General features: G+C 41.6%; 1 protein-coding gene across 2 annotated transcripts; it reads left to right on the top strand.

Moving 5' to 3' along the window:
* The first annotated feature begins 11485 nt into the window (after positions 1 to 11485).
* On the top strand, positions 11486 to 13070 carry BEX3 (brain expressed X-linked 3). 2 transcript variants are annotated; one of them, XM_084789419.1, is made up of 3 exons: positions 11486 to 11628; positions 11969 to 12041; positions 12480 to 13070. In XM_084789419.1, exon 3 carries the CDS (start codon positions 12492 to 12494, stop codon positions 12822 to 12824), a length of 333 nt encoding a protein of 110 aa, XP_084645545.1. In that variant the 5' UTR covers positions 11486 to 11628; positions 11969 to 12041; positions 12480 to 12491; the 3' UTR covers positions 12825 to 13070. The 2 variants fall into 2 exon arrangements, with proteins under 2 accessions (XP_084645545.1, XP_084645544.1); XM_084789418.1 differs by having other exon boundaries at positions 12433 to 13070.
* Positions 13071 to 19637: the final 6567 nt, after the last annotated feature.

Genomic DNA, 19637 nt, shown 5'->3' with positions numbered 1-19637 from the left:
TGTAGGGCTTCTCCTGGACATGTGGTCCTGGATGCTATAAGAAAGCAGGCTGATGGATGAGGAGCAGGTTAGTAAGTGGCAGTCCTCCATGGCCTCTGCATCTCTGCTTGCCTCCTCTTTCAGTTCATGTCACTGACTTCCCTCAGGGATGGACTGTGGTGTAGAACTATAAGCTGAAAAAACCCCTTTCTCTAAAGTTTCTTATAACAGCTATAGAAACTAACTAAATAGAATATAATGGGATATAATTTGAATATCCACCGATTCTCTCACTTAAAGAATACATTGCAGGGGCTGGAGAGAAGGCTCAGTGGTTAAGAGCACTGACTGCTCTTTGAGAGGACCAGGGTTCAATTTCCAGCACTGACATGGCAGCTCACAACTGTCTGTAACTCTAGGTTCTGACATGCTCACACAGACATACATGCAAGCAAAACAACAATGCACATAAAATAAAAATTAAACAAATTAAGAAAAGAATACAGTCCAAGCCAGGCATGGTGGCCCATGCCTGTAATCCTAGCACTCAGGGAGGCAGAGGTAGATGGATCACTGTGACTTTGAGGCCATCCTGTTCTGCAAAGGGAGTCCAGGACAGTCAAGGGTACACAGAGAAACCCTGTCTTGAAAAACCAAAAACCAAAACAAACAAACAAAAAAAACAAATACCCCACAAAATAATACAGTCCCACAATTTTCAGTATATTCACAGTCCTGTGCTACCACCACTATAAGTGACTTTTGTATATTTATATCAAAAAATAAGAAGTAGGATGACACACCTAAGCCCCTATCCCCCTGGTCCTAAGCAAAACTTATTATACTTTCTATTGATGTATTGAACATAGTCTCCCATGGCTTATTTATCATAACATTCTCAAGATTCATCTGTATCTATCAGTATCTATAACCCAGCATCTATCAGTACCTCATTTCTCTTTATTGTCAAGTACTATTATTCTATTATATGCATCATTCACATTTTGGATATGCATACTGGCAAGAATATTCAGCAGCAGGATCTCTCATTGATTGCTAGTTGGAATGTGGCATGGTACGGCTACTTTGGAAGACATTTGCAGCAGTTTGCTCCCCCAAAGCAATATAAAAACTGGGATTGGTTACATGTGCTTGTAATAACAGCACTGGAGTTACAGACCAGTGTGGGGCTCTTACATGGGTGATGGGGGTTAAACTGAGGCTATAAGGGGAAGGCTCTTTACTAACTGAGCCATCTCTCCAGCATGGTAGTATCACCTTAATGATAATGGTTTGAATAAGGCTTTCTTACTATTTCATGCTCACCTTAGAATCCACTAATAACCCCTTGACTGGTCTGTTGTTCCTAGTTATTCCCTTGGCTAGCAATTGCTCTGAAAACTAGTAAAATGCGGTCATTCATAAAAGGACAGAGGGTTTTTTTTGTTAGTTTTGTTTTATTTTGAGTCAGGGTATTGATTTGTAGCCCAGGCTTTCCAGAAAAAAGAATTATTTCTGCTTTAGTCTTCTGAGTGCTGGGACTACAGCCACAGGCCATGATGTCTCCGTCAAGGTCAGTGTTGATATTTTTTTTGACCATAGGAAGTATCTTCTTAGCCATCTCCTTTAGTCTAGCCAGACAACAACAAACAAGCTTTACCAAATCCATTTAATTAATTCCCAATTGCTCCCATCACAACCCTGGGGCAATCTTGGCCTGGATTTCTCTAGTTTTAAATGGACTAGGTTCTCCTGGGAGAATAGTAAGAGGTATATTCTTTATGGCTTAAATATCTCCAAGGGTGAAATATCTGATCAAGGGTTGTGGATCTGGAGACAGAGAGCATGACAGTCTTGTCTCTGAGCGATGTTTCTATTCTAAGCTTTGTTCTCTTCATATAAAGAAGTATAGGAGTCTAAAGTCCTCTCGGCTCAGCTCTGCCAGTGTAAAATAATAGTTTACTTTAAAGGATGTAAGAAACAGCTTATTCCTAGTCAAATATGAGTGGTCATGGCCCAGAAACATAGATTCAGACTAATTTAAAGGACATGTTCTAAAGTTAAAGAGGTTATATAAACTTTCATAGCTAAAGAACAAGAAAAAAAAGTTTGAGATGAATACATTCAACAAACATGTTGACATCAGATGTTATCTGCTAGCATTCTTAGCCTTCTTACCTTTAAGGCTTAGTGGAGACCAGATGTCTACTGAGCTAGCTGATAACATTCCAAGAGTTTTACCTAATGGTCAGGAGGATGGTAAGACAGACACAGAAACTGAAAATAAGTGGCCATTTAAGGGATAAAGATAACCAAGACAATGCTGTCCCTTAACCTCCAGCATTCTATCTCTTCACAAAGAAGGCGTTCCTGTACTTTGACGCAGTGCTGTTGGAGAGCTTTGCTTCCACATCACTAATACCAGGGAGCCATGTTTTCAAGACAAAAAAGGGAGAATAAGCAGGGCCCCAGCATTCTGGGTGGTTCCATATAGACATCATATCCAAGAGACAGTCTACATTCTATAACTGGAGGCTGGGTAGAGAAAGGGGTCCCTACCTTTTGATTGCACTCACTCTACATTCAACTTTAGTCAACAGTTGCCAACATGAGCAATGCTTATATCTATCTCTTCCCAAGAAGAAAGTTCCAGAACTGAGATTGCACAGGGCTTGTTCAAGTTTATGCCCCCGAAACTGAGCTATTTATTGATATAGGTCATTAATACTATTTAAATAAGTTTGAGGTGGTTGGATGATTTGTTCTATCTTGAGTTTAGAGTCTTTACTAGTTTTACTACAGAACAAGACCTCAAATCTCCTTAGGTTGTCATAGTAAAAACCAATCTCCTAGCTCTTATTTGTTCCTACAAGACTTCACTAGCATGTAAGTTAGGCTCTCTGGCTCTGTGGTCCAGGTTGCACTACAGTCAGTATCTACAGTCTCAAATTAATTAGTGATCTCCATGAACATATGAATACCACTTTTGCCTTATTCTTTTCAAATTTCCCGTCTTGCCAGAAACATAGTACAAAAAATACAGTAATTGAACAGAATGTATAATTATAGCAAAGAGCTGTATCCAGGCTGTCACAACTCTAAATTGAGGGCTGGTGAGATGGCTCAGCAGTTGAGTGCTCAGTAATCTTCTAGAGAATCAGAGTTGAGTGCCCAGCACCTGAATCATGTACCTCACAAAAACTCCAGCTTCAGGGGACCAAAAGCCAGCCTCAGACTTTGTGGATACACGCTTGCCTGTGCAGGGCACACACACACACACACACACACACACACACACACACACACACACACACACCTCTAGATTAGGCATTGAAAATGAATAGTAAATGTGGGCATGTGGCACTAGCACGAAAAAAAACTCAAATATTATCAATCAGTAAATGTTTAATGAATACAGGAGTGAATAAGATTCCCAGCTTGGAATTTACAAGGAAAACTGAGTGGTGGTTTAAGAACACAGATTAGAAACTGGACTACAGGGATTTGAATTCCTTTCTGCCACTTCTTATCTCTTGCTTAGCTTCACCATCATGCAATTGTTTGTTTGTAAAACGGAGGGTAGCATTAGCACCTACTTCCTAGGATTATTGAGAGGAGAAACTGTGGCCATTAATGTACAGACAATAATGCTTCACTTACAGCATGATTTTCTTAGCTGTTTTATTTTTCATTATTATGTACCGGTATGTGTAAGAAAAATAGGTTAGCTTGTACATGCTGTTTGATAAAACTACTTAAATAGAGTTAAATGTTTGTGATTCTATAGATCAAACCCAGAGGCAGGGTCTCTGTTGCTTCTGCTGCTTTACTGTGGGTTCCTGTCTCTGCCTCCTATTTTGCATAGGGGGCTAGGATTACAAATGCTCTTTATGTGAGTTCTGTGCATCTCAGGAATCAGATTCAGATGGTCAAGCTCTCAGAGCAAGCACTTTTACCTGCTGAGCCAGCTCCCTGGCCCTGCCATTACACTTTGTGACAACCAGAGAAATCATTCGAATTTGTCTGGGTCTCTATTTTTCAATTTATAAAATAAAATTCTTGGATTAGGTTATAGTGTTATTCTTATTTTCACAATACATGATCTGTGAAGGCATGAGACTCTAGACCATAACTCGCTTCTTGACAAATCTAAAACTAGGTAAAAGCCTCAGAAATAGAGCTATAAAACCCAGTGATCTTTTAAAAAATGATAAAGCCACTAAATGACTTTTTTTTCCGACTCATGGTTTATTTTACTTTCCTTTTCCATCCCACTGCAGTGACTATACACATCAGCTCCCACTCAGTGCACAAGTATTTGTGATTATGCTAATCATTTTTTAAAATGCTTTAGAAATCCTTCAGGTAGCACTATCACGAATGGAACAAGGTTGTGATGATTTTATTCTAGGTCATAGTCAATGTTATTTGCACCTAAGTATTATATTAAACAGGTGTTGCTAATATATTGAGCGTTGCCTAGCAGGAGGGTCAAGAAATGGATGGTAAGAGGTTTATAAGAGTAAGTGGTATGGCAGTTTTAAAACATGGCTAGAATTATTGCACACTTCTGAATGAGGTGACATTTATATTCCATCTACTGGAATCTTGGAAGAGATCTTGTGACTGCTTGTCTTGAGTGAGCACAGTGGGATTTTCAAGGCCAGATCCTAGAGGACCCTATGGGTGGAAGCTACCGAATCCCTGAGATGCCCATGTTAGATGTGATGTGCTACCTGTAGACTCTCTGTCTCTCAGCCATCTTAGTTCCAGTATCAAACTACTTGTGTCATTCACAGGTTTCCAAGTTACTCTAAACTGAACTATAGTCACTCAATGGTCACAGAATCTCTGAGAATAAATATATCACTTGTAGTTTACATCAGTGAGGTGGTTTGTTACCATTAGTGCATCACTGGCAGAGTCAGCTGTCATTCTTCAAGCAATGGCACTACATTAGTTACTCTTTTTATTGCTGTGATAAAACCCCATGACCAAGGCAACTTATAGAAAGAAAAGTTTATAGGGGATTTGTAAGAGGGATAAGAGTGCATGACCATCATGGCTGGGAGCATGGCAGGTCAGCAGACAGGTAGTCAGGCATGGGACTGGTGCAGCAGCTGAAAGCTCACGTCTCAATCCACAAACACGAAACCGAGAACTGCTAACTTGAAACAGCCTGTCTTTTGAAACCTCAAAGACCGCCCCCCAGTAGCATACTTTCTCCAGCAAGGCCACACCTTCTAATCCCACCCACCCACCCACTCACAGCAGTCACCAACTAGATTTATGGGGGTATCTCATTCAAATCAACACACACACACACACACACACACACACACACACACACACACTACAATAGTAAAGCCTATTTATAAGCAAATCAATCAAAGAGTTTTGGGCAGCCAGACATGATAGTGCACATCCATATTTGCACATCCATATATTTAGCACTTGGCAGACTGAGGCAGGAGGATCATGAGTATGAGGCCAGCCTGCCTTCCATAGCAAGAGTGTCTTTTAAAAAAATAGAGTTTGGGGAATATAAGAAAAGGTAAGACAATCAATGCAGAGTTATAAATTAACAACTTATTTATTTATTTTTGGTTTTTTGAGACAGGGTTTGTCTGTGTGGCTTTGGTTTAGAATGTATTCTGTAGACCGGGCTGGTTTGAACTCACAGAGATCTGCCTGGCTCTTTATCCAAAGTGCTGGAATTAAAGATGTGTGCCAGCCGGGCGTGGTGGCGCACGCCTTTAGTCCCAGGACTCAGGAGGCAGAGGTAGGTAGATCGCTGTGAGTTCGAGGCCACCCTGGTCTATAAAACAAGACCAGGACAGCCAAGGCGAACACACAGAGAGACCCTGTCTCAAAAAAGAAAAGAAAAGAAAAAAAGGTATGTGCTACCACCGCCCAGCAGCAACTTATAGTTGTGCCTCATGGGTATGTCTCACTTTCATTGGTTTTCCCTTGGGTTGTACACCCACACTTTTCTGCATTGCAGGCTCAAATCTTGGTTTAGCCTGAATTGAGGTCCCTAAAAGGTTAGAAAAACTTAGACTTATGAGGGTGGCAATGTGGAATTGTGCCTCTTTGCCTTCACTGTTGATATCGTGGGGTCTGAATCTATGATCCATTTGCAACATTATTCATGAATGTCCCTTGACTGTCACTTAGATGATCTGCCCACCAGCTAAGTTTCTTTACTCTTGTTTTTCTGGCCAGAAAGACACATGGTGTTTGAAAAGTGCTACTGGCTCCAAATTTCAAAATCTCTTAGACAGCACATCCATACCCATTCCTAGGTTAAAAGGGACTTTATTGGTTTAGCCTGGAAGACAGGCCTGAGATTAGATCACACAGATCCTTGAGCCCCCTTACATTCCTGTAAATAGTCAAGAGAAGCTTGAATAAACACAGGGAAAGCTACTTTTCAAAGTCGCATACGCCAGATGCAAACCACGTTAGAAATGGCCACTCTTACACTCCACTGCCCTCTACATTCTAAAGGCACTTTGTTGTTTTCCTTTCTTCAGCTATCTCTTAAGGGTGCTTGCTGGTTTTCCTATATTAGGTACTGTCTGTGAAGCAACTGCCTCGGGCAAAGGGAACTCTGTCTCCTGAATGCAGTTTTGCCAGTCCTCAGTTTCAATTAGGAAGGAGTTTAACAACTTTCCCTCAGTTCTATCCAAGCAGTTTAAGGCCAAAATAGATGAATTTAGGCTCCAAATATTTTCATTTTATGAGACGTTGAAATCCCAGCAGCTGTGCATGTCTATTTCTTTAAACTTTGCACTGGATGGGGCATGCCATGAAAGAAATCCCTCTAAGGAGACTCAGAGATGAAAGTAGCCACTAGAGCACAAGTAAGGACCAAATTTTGAGGCAATGGCTGTCACTGGTGGGTTGGCATCATCTGATCCAGGCAGGGATATATTCCAGATCTGTACTGCATGGGTGGATTTTTTTCTTTTATTTTCTTTTTTTGAAAAAGGGTTTCTCTGTGTAGCCTTGGATGCCCTGGACTCACTTTGTAGACCAGGCTGGCCTTGAACTCACAGAGATCTGCTCGCCTCTGCCTCCCAGAGTGCTGGGATTACAGGCATGTACCACCATGCCCGGCTAGGTGGATTATTCTTCATCCAGAAACCTACACATCTTTTATCTCTTACTTTCAGAATAAGCAACCACCAAAAATATAGTCTGGCTTTACCATAAATAAGGAAGTAAATTAATCTTAATTCTTATTCTATGAGATGCTCCAAGAAGTTCCTGTTGCTTATATGGTTGGATAGGTTTTTAAGAGATGAATATTTCTACTTCCCAGTGCAACCCTGCCCTCATTGGGGTGCCGTACCAAGGACTGGAAATATGACTTTTCTTGATGCTTTTATCTCTCCTTGTGTAATTAATATGCTTACCTACAAAAGTAAGGAAGCAACCCAAAGGAAAATGGGCACAAAACCAAGGCAGAAAATGCCAGAATTCTCTCCAGCCTTCCAAGCCCAACTGAGACATAAATGCTTTTAAAAAAAACCCATCAATTTAGAGCATTGTCCTTCTTCCACAGGTCCCAGGTTTGATTCCTAGCACCCACATGATGCTCAAAACCATCTGTAGTCCCAGTTCTAGGGAATCCAATGCTCTCTTCCTGCATCCTCAGGAACCAGACATACATGCAGGGAAATTGGCCTGTACTCATAAAACAATAATAATACATTTAAAAAATTAGTTTCTAAGTACCTATTACAATAAGGTTTAGATCTCAAATATATTGATTAATTTAAATTTGGGCAAAAGGAGATTAAATAGAAAAAAGTAATTGCTTTCAGGCAAGAATAGGTTTTAGATAGTTTTGTCACAAAACAAAAATAATTTTTTGTTGTTGTTCAAGGTAGGACTTCTCCATGTAGCCTTGGTTGTCCTGGACTTGCCTTATAGACCAGGCTGGCTTCAAACTCACAGAGATCCACATGCTTCTGCCTCCCTGAGTGCTGGGATTACAGGCGTGCGCTGCTGCCTCTGCCACCACCACCACCACCACCACCACCACCACCACCACCACCCGGCTGTGACTTTTGCTCTTCCTAACAACATGGGTAAAATAGAGACAGCCAAAAAGTCCATGAGAGAAAATATAAATACAGGAGCAAAGTCAGTTAATATAATAGCTTTAGTTCTGGAGAATGATTTCCTCAAGCAGATTCCAACTGACTGCCTCAGAGAGAACCAAGACTGAAGAGAGGATTTTTAAGGGGGAAATGTTGCTCATAAACTACAGGAAACCAAGGCACTGGGAAAGGACTGCCCTTGATGGAGTTCTAAAAGAACAGCCCCACCCAACTCCACAAAGAGGAAAACTACTGTGAGAGACACGTCCTATGTTAGGTCTGGAGAAAAAGCTTTCAGCTCCAACTATGGTGGCTCTTTAAAATGCTACCCAAGGGTAAAGGCCCCACTGACATGAGTTCATATCTTTATCATGAACCTTGCATAATTTTGGAATGTTACTGGTGAAAAATGCTAACATTTGGTAGCTTTGTTCTTTAGCTTAATCAGTAGCCCAGATCTTATTTGCAAAAATATTTGTACAGTAACCAGTATTTATAAGAATGCCTTAAATCCAAGAAGTCACTTTTGCCTGCCACATATAAACTCTCAGTTAAAAAGAAAAGAAGAAAGAAAGAAAGAAGAGAAAGAAGGAAGGACGAAAGAAGACTGTAGCTAAGACAGCCAGCCATGTTGCTTACAAACGGAAATAACTTAGAATTGTATTTTGAGGCTGTAGACTCACTTTTAGACTCTCTTTCCAATATTAAATGTAAGCTCATTTTAGACAGAAACAGAATGAAAGGGTTACTCAACAAAGATGTAACTAATAGATTTCAATGAGATTCTGTTGTCTTAACATAACAAATTGCTAAGGGACTTCATGGCTAGTGGTACCTGGGAAGATAGATATTAACTACTCTAGTTGTGCCTTTGAGGAAAGAAGACTATATAGTCCATGGTTCAAAGAGTCTTAAAGGGTTTGTCTTGCCTTTGTAACAACCCAGAAGTTCAAACTAAACCACCACCTTTAGTCTAGTACAAAGAATATGCACAGTCCAAAGGGAGAAATGTATTAATTAGATTTTACTCAAATACTGTCCAGGATATAAATATTTTAGGATTTTTATTTATATGGTTTCTCTTTCTTTCTTTTCTTTTCTTTCTTTTTCCTGGTACCTCCTTGGGATGGATAAAGGCCTTCCTTACCCTGGCTGAAAGAACTCAAGAAGAAGAAGGAGGAGGAGGAGGAGGAGAGGGGAGGAGGAGGGCAAGAAGGGGAAGGAGGAGGGTGAGAAGGAGAAAGAGAAGGAGCAGGAGGAGGAGGAGGAGGAGGAGGAGGAGGAGGAGGAGGAAGAGGATAGCTATAGCTACAGAGCTGCCAGTATAACATTCAAACAGGAGAACATAATGAGAAAAAAAAAACCAGCAATTAACACAGTCCAACTGGATGAACTCCAGCCAAATACGTGGGAGTTACATAGTGAATCATTGTCTCAAAAACAAACAAGCATACAGACAAAGATGGTCTGGGGCTATATCTCAAAGGTTAGGGCCTTTGCCTAGCAGGCACACATGAATACCCTGGATTCAGTGTCCAGTAGTGAGGGAAAAAAACCATGAGATGTCAGCAAAAAGAAGCTTCTTCTGACTGGTTTGTTAGCCTGATAGTGCCAGAAAGTGATTGAAGGCTCTTCTAAGTGCATGTGAAATCACGAAACCCACCAGCCCACAAACAAAAACCAGAGAATCAGTACTATGCTTTTGCTGTGGCTCTCCCTGTGGATATAGGCTTAATTATATATTAGTGCTGCTCTTCAAGTTTTCACTGACTCTAGTTATTAAAATAGGCTCAGCTGGACAGTTGAATATTTCACTCTTTTTGGCTTTAGATTTGGTATCCTTCTTGTCCATGATGGACAGCCAAGGCTACACAGAGAAATCCTGTCTCCAAAAAACAAAAACAAAACAAAACAAAACAAAACAAAACAAAAAGAATAATATGTTTCCAAAAATCTATCTTCTAGCTGTGATTCTTTTAAGAATCTGATTTCAACTGATGAAACAGTTGCATTCAGGGTGAGTTTTCATATCAAGTTGAATCACATCACCCATTCTTTGTTTATTGCTAATATATTTTGAGACATGCCAGAGTAGAAGGTTTGAGGAGTGACTTCTAGATAATTTGTATTTCTCAGCTTATTAAAAGTTGACAGGGTTGTTGGAAAGGTTGGGAGAGGAAAGCAAGGAATTAAAATGGCGCTCTGTCTTGAGGACTATGGAATCAGAGACATCTCAATATAATACCAGCACTTGGGAGGCAGAAGCAGGCAAGAACATCCCAGGTGAGGCCATCCTGTTTGTTATAGAGTTCAGACCATCAAGGACTACATACTGAGATGCTGTCACACACACACACACACACACACACACACACACACACACGCACACACAAATCACATAAAATTATAACTTCTCTCTAAAATAATTATTTCAGATCAGTTTTAAAGCACTAGCTATACTCAGCACGAGTCCTTTCTTTTTAAATAAAATTGAAACAGACTAATACAGTATGTTTCAAAACCTAGAGAAGGTATGTTCTGTGTGATACACACAACCTAAACAGCAAGTGTTTTCATTCTGCAAAATGAAGTGTTCCTTTCCAAACTGAAAACTCACCAGCCTTGGTAGTACAGGCCTGTAACCTTACCTACAAAGAGAGGCTGAAAAGTCGAGGGGAGCCCCAACAACATAGACAGGCACTGTCCCCCATTTTTTTAAGTTTAAAAAGTATGTGTGTGGGGTGGTGGTTGTGCTGCTGGTGCTGGGGGTGCTGGGGGTGGTGGTGGCAGGGAGTGGAGCGGTCTAGCAATGCACCTCAGTAAAAGAGTGTGCACAGCAATTATGAGGCTAGAGAATAAATCCTCAGCATTCAAAAGAAAGAAAGAAAGAAAGAAAGAAAGAAAGAAAGAAAGAAAGAAAGTTGTCTATTTTGAATTTTCTGAAGCATGATGATTGTTTGTGTTTATCTGTGTGTGTGTGAGAGAGAATTGCCCGTGTATGTGCATGAGTTGCGTGTGTGAGTGTGTGTGTGTGTGTGTGTGTGTGTGTGTGTGTGTGTGTTTTAAAAAGAAATATTACAGTCTACCCCACTCTCCATCTCATGGTGTTTATGGGGAGAGGTCCTGGGGAAAGCATTTGGCTAAGGCGAAGAGGAATCTCAAAGGCCAAAGCCAAGACTTGACTGTAGTAGGAGGGAGAGATGGAGGATGGTGCGGACTTTCCCTGGTAACAGGGAAGGGAGAAGTCCAACCTCCTGATGGTGATGCCACTTGTGGTTTCTCAGATTGGAGAGGATCTGGATGAGTGACGGGTGGGGTTTGAGGTGTGCGCGGTGAGGAGGTGGAGGCGGGCCCCCCATTGCACCGGCCTCTGGAGCAGGGGGGTGGGAGCGAGCCTGGCAGTGACGTGAGGTCCTCACGTGACCCGGGGCTGCAGAGCGACGCAGCCCTGGGTGCAGTCGTCATTCGTGTCTGGCCACCAGCTCCGTGCTTCCCTGCGCGCGGCGGGCTGGCGTCTGGCCCTGAGCGAGTGGAGCAGGTAAGAGGCCAGCAAGCAGCAGCCCTGAGGGCGACAGCTTCCCAATGGGGCGGCGCGCACAGGAGGAAGGTGCTGCGTCCCCTCGGCTTTCTGCACTGCCAAGAGAACCCTTGCTGCGCCCGGAAAGGGTTGCCCCGGCTCGGGGGGGGGGGCGGGGACGGCGGGGGTCGCCAGCAATAAAGAACACTAGACCTATCTCTGGAGAGCGGGGATAGGGAAGAGCTGGTGGAGATTGTGGGCGGCCGGGTAGGGGAGGGGGATGGGCGGTGGGTGTAGGGGGAGGGGGATGCGGTACTGAGCTCCCCGCCGCTGAGTCGCTCCCATCCCATCCTGTCTGCAGGTCTACTAGCAGCAGCGGCGCAGAGCAGTCTTGGAGAGAATTGAGAGGACTGCGCGGCAAGTGATAGGCCCAGGTCGGTTCGGTTCAGGGGCAGTGGGGGGGGGCGGGGGAAGGAGCGTGTGGAAAGGCCTGTTTGAGACCCCAGGGAGAGCCCCCGCCCCCGGCCCCGCCCCCACCCCATCCCCGCCCCCGCCCCAACCCCCCACTACTCTCAGTCCTCCATTTTGCTGCCTGCAGAGCTCAGGGAAGGGATCCTGGGAAATAAAAATGGTGGGCTATGAAGGAGGGAGGGAAATGAGAGCTGGGGGATGGGGCTCGAACTGGAGGCTCCCCAGAGATTGCTTGGAGACTCCAAGGTGGGAAAAAAAAATAATGAAAACTCTTATTACTCTCTGAATACTGCTGGTCAGTGCACCAAGCATTCAGGTTTTTTTTTCCTTGCCCTATCTTACTTGTGTTCAAAGAATAACAACCAGAAAACAAAAATCTCATCATGGCAAATATCCACCAGGACAACGAGGAAATGGAGCAGCCCGCACAGAATGCACAGGAAGACCGCCCTTTGGGAGGAGGTGATGGCCACCAGCCTGCAGCGAACAACCACAACCACAACCACAACCACAACCGAAGAGGACAGGCTCGCCGTCTTGCCCCTAACTTTCGATGGGCCATCCCCAATAGGCAGATTAATGATGGGCTGGGTGGAGATGGAGATGATATGGAAATGTTCATGGAGGAGATGAGAGAAATCAGGAGAAAACTTAGGGAGCTACAGTTGAGAAATTGTCTCCGTATTCTTATGGGGGAGCTCTCTAATCACCATGATCATCATGATGAATTCTGCCTTATGCCCTAACCTGGGCCATTTTCCACGAGATTCATACTGTGATTCCCGCTGTATTCCTTTTCCTTGCATTTTCCTGACATGCCTTTACTGATCTGTTTGTGGTGAGCATTGTGTTATTTCCATGTGCCAGGTGGGGCTTGTGTTACCAGCTTCTAATTGGAGATTGCCTTCCCACTCAGTGTAAGTTTCTGTCAACAGGACAGTGTTGCTCATTTGCATGGAAAAATGTAAAGTCAATAAAGCAACTGAAAAGCATCCTGGATAGTTATTATTGTCTCCTCAAAGCATATATAAATACTTACATTTTAAAAATGAACCACAAAAAGTCTGAAATTCAACAATATGTGGGTGGGGGCACATATATAATTTTCCTTTTATTTGCAGCTCCATAAACTTTTTTGGTAAGTTTAGTGCAGGTATATATAATTACCTGCTCAACAAACTTAAAGAGTAAATCCTCTTGTAGATAGAATTTATTTGGTGGTTTTTTGTTTTGTTTTGTTTTGTTTTTGAGACAGGGTTTTTTCTGTGTAGCGTTAGTTGTCCTGGATTCGTCTTATAGACCAGGCTGGCCTCGAACTCACACCAGGCTGCTAGAATGTCTTCAAATTACCCGTATTATCCTCTGTGAAATAGGGGTCAATGGAATCTTACAAGGCTGTGGAATGAACCAAATCAGGTATGGGGCTGTATTGGTTTAGGTTTTTCTGGATTTGTCAACATTCAATAAGCCCAGGCCTCCAGCCCCCACTAAGTAGTTGGGTTGAACTGAGGGGGATCCTCAGCCCTTGCCTATTTGGGTTCCTCCATGCCATTTGTATGTGGCAATTCCTATTTTTTTATTACAGGTATGTGATTTGGGCATATACTCCCTTTTGATTCCTGTTTTCTGCACCTATTGATGGCACACCTGTAGTTCTTAGCATAGCTAAATTTGATTTCACTAAAGTCTGTAGTGACCTCAGGTATGATAGTGTGGAAAATGCCTTTTTAACTTGACATTTATCCAGGTGAGTATAACCCCGCGGTTCTTAGCTCTTAGGAAAATAGCCCTTTCTGGTTTTATTTTTGTGTCCTTATGCAAAAAAACTCAGGCATGGGTGCACAGGGCTATGCTCAGAACTGCATTACTGTAAACCTCCAGAACACAAATATGCTAAGGGCTTTATTGTGTTTCCACCCTTGCTGGATTTCCCTAAAGCAGCCTTTCAGCCCAGCGTAATAAACAGACTTCCTAGAAATGTCTATTTCACTGGGGAAACGGGCATTCTTTGGCTGTATCCTGTTTGTCCCATCCCCACCTGAAACATAAGCTCCATTGTGAGCTGTTAAGAACTATGTTAAGGAGCCGAGCATGGTGGCGCACACACCTTTAATCCCAGCTCTCAGGAGGCAGCTGACAGATCGCTGTGAGTTCAAGGCCAGCCTGGTCTACAAAGTGAGTCCAGGACAGCCAAGGCTACACAGAGAGACCTTGTCTTGAAACAACCAAGAACTATGTTAAGTATTTTGTGTTATGATTTTATGTAAATGTGTATCTTCTAGACAGTAATACTGTCTTATTTTACTGTTGAACAGTCAGGGCCTAATAGAGAAATAGGAAATTGTTGATTATTCTGATAGGTTAAGTACTGGGGAGTCAGAACCCCTGTCCCATAATATTCCTAACTGGCACCCCATACAGCTGAAGGCTGGTAATCACTGGTCTGAAAACTTTAAAGAAATGCCCCAAAGAAAGTCTTTAATCCCGTGTGTACATATTATAGACTTATAATGTGTCAACACTTAGGAGAAAACAGGCCATAAGGGAAATGTTAAAATTGAATTCTTGACACTTGGGTGTCCTTCTCAGCCTGCAGTTAGCAACCTCTAAATTAGAAAGTACTGTTTTTAACAGTTACCCAGTTGATTTTTCATGTCTGGATTTTGACAACATAAGCATAAAGAAACTGGCAGAAATCTCACCATTTTACAATCATGATCTGAATTGCCTTACTTGGTTACACAATGTTCTAAGATTATTACAGCAGAATATATTAAATAGTGTATGACTATAGCTAAGCTAGTACTATCTTTAATTTTAAAAATTGTTCAGTTATGTTACTGAATTACTATGAGTACATTTAAAATACAGAAATTACATATAATTTCTGTGTAAGTTCATGCCCTGTCCATTTATAACAATAATTTTGTTTTTGGTATCCTGAAGCTCAGTGTTTGTCACAGTGCTTAGTATGGCATATATTTAATAGCAAAAGAAAGCATGTATTTATTGTTATTAAATAATTTTATAGTTATCTAAAGTTACATACAACAATCCATAGTTTTGTTTGTGCTTGATTTTATACACAACAGAAAGTTTTCATGAAGAATATTTGAAGCTTACTATCTTTTAGAAATATACTATGAAAGGCCATCATGCATATTTAGATTACACTGAAAATTCAAGAAGGACATAAGAAACCACAACCCAGTCATCCAGAAAGATGATGTGAATTTTTCTGTCTCTTGTCCTATATGTAGTCATAGTGGAGTCAGATGCAGAGCCTAATTAAAAAAAATACTGCCTCTTTCTTACCTTAGAAGATGAGTGTGGTGGCACCGGCCTGTAATCCTAGCATTTGGGGAGTGTGTTGAAAGATTTGATTGAGCTGGAGGCTATCCTGAGCTATATGAGACCACCCCCCAAATTAGCTTTCATTTAGCCAAAACTTGGGAGCAAAGCCAGCACATTTCAGTTGGCAACTTTCTTAAACATATGGTATACTCACTTTTGTTTACTAGAACAAGATAGAACTATTTACTTAAGATTAAAAAGTGTCCCAGTAAGAAAAAAATGTCTGGGTTCCATTAACAAGATTATCAAAATCCCATGTCTGTTCGGTCTTCTTTCCTGATGTCACATGCATTATGTAATGTCGTGCTGATTTTATTTAGAAAGAGGTGGATCTTAGAAGTCAGATTGCTTGCATTATAACTGCAACTCAGACAGGCAGAGGACCCACCTCTCTCTGGGCACTAGGTAAGTATTGAAAGCAGTTTAAAAATGACCATTATTGTTAAATTGTGTCTATTTTTGTGTAAATAAGGAGACGTTGGGGGATATGGCAATTGGACTCTTCACTGGTTGCTTTTGCAGTCTTTCTTCCTGCCCTGTTTGCCTTGAGTAAAAGGACTGCCAGTCAAAGAATCAGGCAAACTCCCCTTCTATCAGCACCAGCCAGCCTGAATGCTCCACAGAGGCCTTGAAAAAACTATGCAAAGATTGCAGCTGCATTCCCCACCTCCTGGAGGCTCGGTCAGGGATGTCTGAAATGGTTTCTATCAGGACTGTTCACTTTTACGGAGGTTAATGAACCCTAGACAACCGGGTAAAAGCCTGTAGGATAAGATAGGTCTGCCTAGAAGTATTAAATTAAATTGTCATTCTTAGGACTGCAGTGATAACTACAGAAGAAGATAAAATCAGCCGAGGAGAACATAGAGACTGGGAGGAAATTGGACTTGCAATGTTTAGAGAAGAAATGTAGCTCAGTCCCTAAGACTCCAAGTTTGTAATTTATTGGGAGAAATTAGATTAAAATCTGCATCCTGTCCCCTTCCTAGTCTAAGCAAAACAATGAAAAGAAAAAGTAAGATGGTGATAAAATGTTCACATCAGGTATATTACAGAGAAAGGATGAACCTAAGAAAATGGTGAAAGGTATACTCTATAAGAAATCTGGCATTACTTTTTAATATCACAGAAATAATGAATGTTCTATACATAAACAAAGACATTTCAGAAAAAAATGAGTTAAGGCAATGAGAGTTCTGTTGATCAACAGGGCCATTTATTAAAGAAAAACTATCAAGCAACCCTCTAGGAGTCTCATACTCCTTAACTTAGGTCATTCCGTGAAAGAATGCTTTCTTACTTTCCCTGTTGCTATGGTTCAATGCCCTGACCAAAACAACTTAAGAGAGAGTGGGTTTATTTTTGGTTCACAGTTCAAGGGCATCATCCACCATGGGAGGGAAGGCATGGGGTAAGAAGCTTTGAGGAGGCAGCTGGACACATTGTATCTACATGCAGGAAGCAGAGCATGATAGATGCTGTTCTGTTAGCTTTCTCACTTTTCACACTTCCGCCCAGGGGAACAGCCCCATCCACATTTAGCCTGAGTCTTTTCCCCTCCAGTAGCCTAACCTACCCAAGGGCCAATTTAATTCAAGGTAACCCCTAAAAGACATGTTTGTCTCTGGCCATTCTAGATTCTCTCAAGTATTGACCGTCACAAAAGCCAAAATCAGAATAAAGTGATGATAAGCTGCTTTTCTGTCACCGTGACAAATACATGAGCAAATCAACTTTTAAATGAGGAGAGATTTATTTTGCCTCATGTTGTCAGTGGCTTTAACCATCATTGGTTGGTTCTGTTGAGTTGGGCCTGAGGTGAAGCAGAAGCATCAAGGTTAAATAACATGTGGCAAAGACTGCTCACTTTCTCTGTCAGGATCCACACAGAGACAGGAGGGGGCCAGCCACAAGCTCTATTTTGCATGCTATGTGCCCAGTGACCTGCTTCTTTCAAGCAGGCCTTACCTCTTAGCCTCTACCCACTCTCACTAAGGCCACCATGATGGATTCATCAGGCTGAGGCAGGGGCTATGAGAAGTGAAAATGGCTTTTCTTCACTATAGAATTTAATCAAAGCCTCCTGCCAGCAAAGAAGCAAGAATTCCAGCACACTGCTATTAACAGCTCCTAGCCAGCTGCTACTGGACTCCTCCTATCTTGCCTGCCTTGAACAAAAACCCTCTCTCCCTTCCCAGGTGCAACACCTGAAAACTTCTGGCAAACTTACTAAATAGTCCACTTACTAAGAAAGGACACGCAATAAACAACTTGTGCTATACTAGTGCCTTCTGGCTTTCCTTTATCAGATTAGAATTCCACCCAAGGCATCCCAGAGCTACCCTATAATTTCCCTTATCAGAGGAGGAAGAAGAAAGCTTTCTTTTTTCGTACCTCCACCCCAACCCCAGGCCTTGACCAAAAAGGTTTCTTAATTATTTTCTGAGATGGAACCTGAGAGCCACCTAAAGAGTATATATGGCAAATGCTGACAATTACTTTCCTCCTCTCCCTTCAGTGCGTCCAATAATGTTCGGCAATTCTTTCTTTGAGAAGCTCGTGCCTAGACTCTCAGATATGTCTTAATTTCTTCCAAGAGCCTGGCTTTCTCCCAACTGTCGGGCTTAAGTTTTTATTAAAATTAGCTTGAATACAAATCTCCAGCTTCATAAACTGACTAGTCCTGATGTTCCTTTCAGTGGCAAAGCTACAGAATCCAGCCTGAGCTGAGGTCCCTATAAGCATATAGGGGAACTCTTAGGCTGCTGAGGGGGCCAGTGTGTCTGTCTCCTCATTGATAATGAAAATATTAATCCATTGCTTGGGTCAGAGCTCTCAGAAACCTATCATTTCCCCAAAACACATCAACTCTCAGCCTTTAACACATTGGCCTCCATGGACAGGCTTGGGCAATTCAGATTAAAACCATAACAAATATGTTGAAAAGTCTATAATCAATATAAGAAAGGGTAAAGTAAGTTTGGGGTATGTAGAATAATTAGGAAAATGTAAGTAGTGGTATGAAAGTTTTGAAAAGCTAGTAATATAGTTTATCTTGTTAACATGTGAAACAGCGAACAAGTGCTGAAAAAAATCTTTAAAATGTACCCGTGATTTGTGGATGTAGCTCAGCTAAAGAACACTTTTATAGTACGTAAAAGGCCATGGTCTCAGTATTCAGTACCATAATAAGTAATTAGTAAGTAAGTAAATAAAATAAAAGTGTTTTTTGGCTTTGTTTATATAAGCTGGGCCACAAAAGAAAGATCAATGTGTTTTAAACAATGTAATATCCTTGAATATATTTTCAGACTTGCAAAGATAATTAGAACTCTTCACATTTTAAAAAAAGATTTATTTATAATATACAGTGTTTTGCTTGTGTGTACACCTACAGGCCAGGAGAGGACGTCATATCACATGATAGACAGTTTGTGAGCCACATTGTGGGTGCTGGGAATTGAACTCAGGACCTGTGGAAGAGCAGTCAGTGCTCTCAACCTCTGAGCCATCTCTCCAGTGAATTCTTCAAATTTTTAAGATTCAAGTGTAGAGCATACCACTCTGATGGCGCCTAGTAGCAGAAGGTAAGGAGGGTCAGGCCTGGTTACTAGTTGGATGGGAGACAGCCTGGGAATACCGGGTGCTGGAGGAGAAGAAGGGTCAAACAGTATTATCTAAATAAGACTGAGTAAAAAGGGAATTACAATTGCAATCAGATATTATTTTGAAGTTTTCAGTAATGAAAATAGGACACATGGGTTTTTACAGGTAGAAATTAATGCTGTCTTACAGAACAGTTTTGTATTTGACTATCCTGCCTTTTATACCCATTTTGCTGTGGAGTTGGGTGTCAACATGGCTCATTAGAACAGTAAGTCAAGCTTAAAGTAACAACAAAGTCTTATTTCAACAGTGCAAGTAAAAGGTGAAAATGAATAGTGCTGGCTTCACATTGTTGTAGTTTTCCCAATGGAAGAGCACCAGAAATGGGTCAGATGGATTAGCACAGCTGGCAAGAATCATCTCAACATAGAGGATCCACAACCCAAAACTGCCTTCCTTCCTTCCTTATTGGCTCATTTAGGCTAGACTTGTATTCAACACATATACAATGCATATATGTATACACATGTTCACACATATGTAGATGAGGAAACGTAGCCCTCTGGTGGTGCTGGATATTATGGATCTGGTCTTAACAG

This window comes from Acomys minous (genome assembly GCF_964271855.1).
Source record: "Acomys minous genome assembly, chromosome: 7".
Lineage (NCBI taxonomy): Eukaryota > Metazoa > Chordata > Mammalia > Rodentia > Muridae > Acomys > Acomys minous.
Note: the sequence above shows the minus strand (reverse complement) of the source record. Positions and strands in the feature narration are given on the sequence as shown.

Bases quoted from the DNA above. Each gene is read 5' to 3' on its own strand.
- BEX3 (XM_084789418.1), top strand. From the start codon at position 12,462: ATGGCAAATATCCACCAGGACAACGAGGAAATGGAGCAGCCCGCACAG.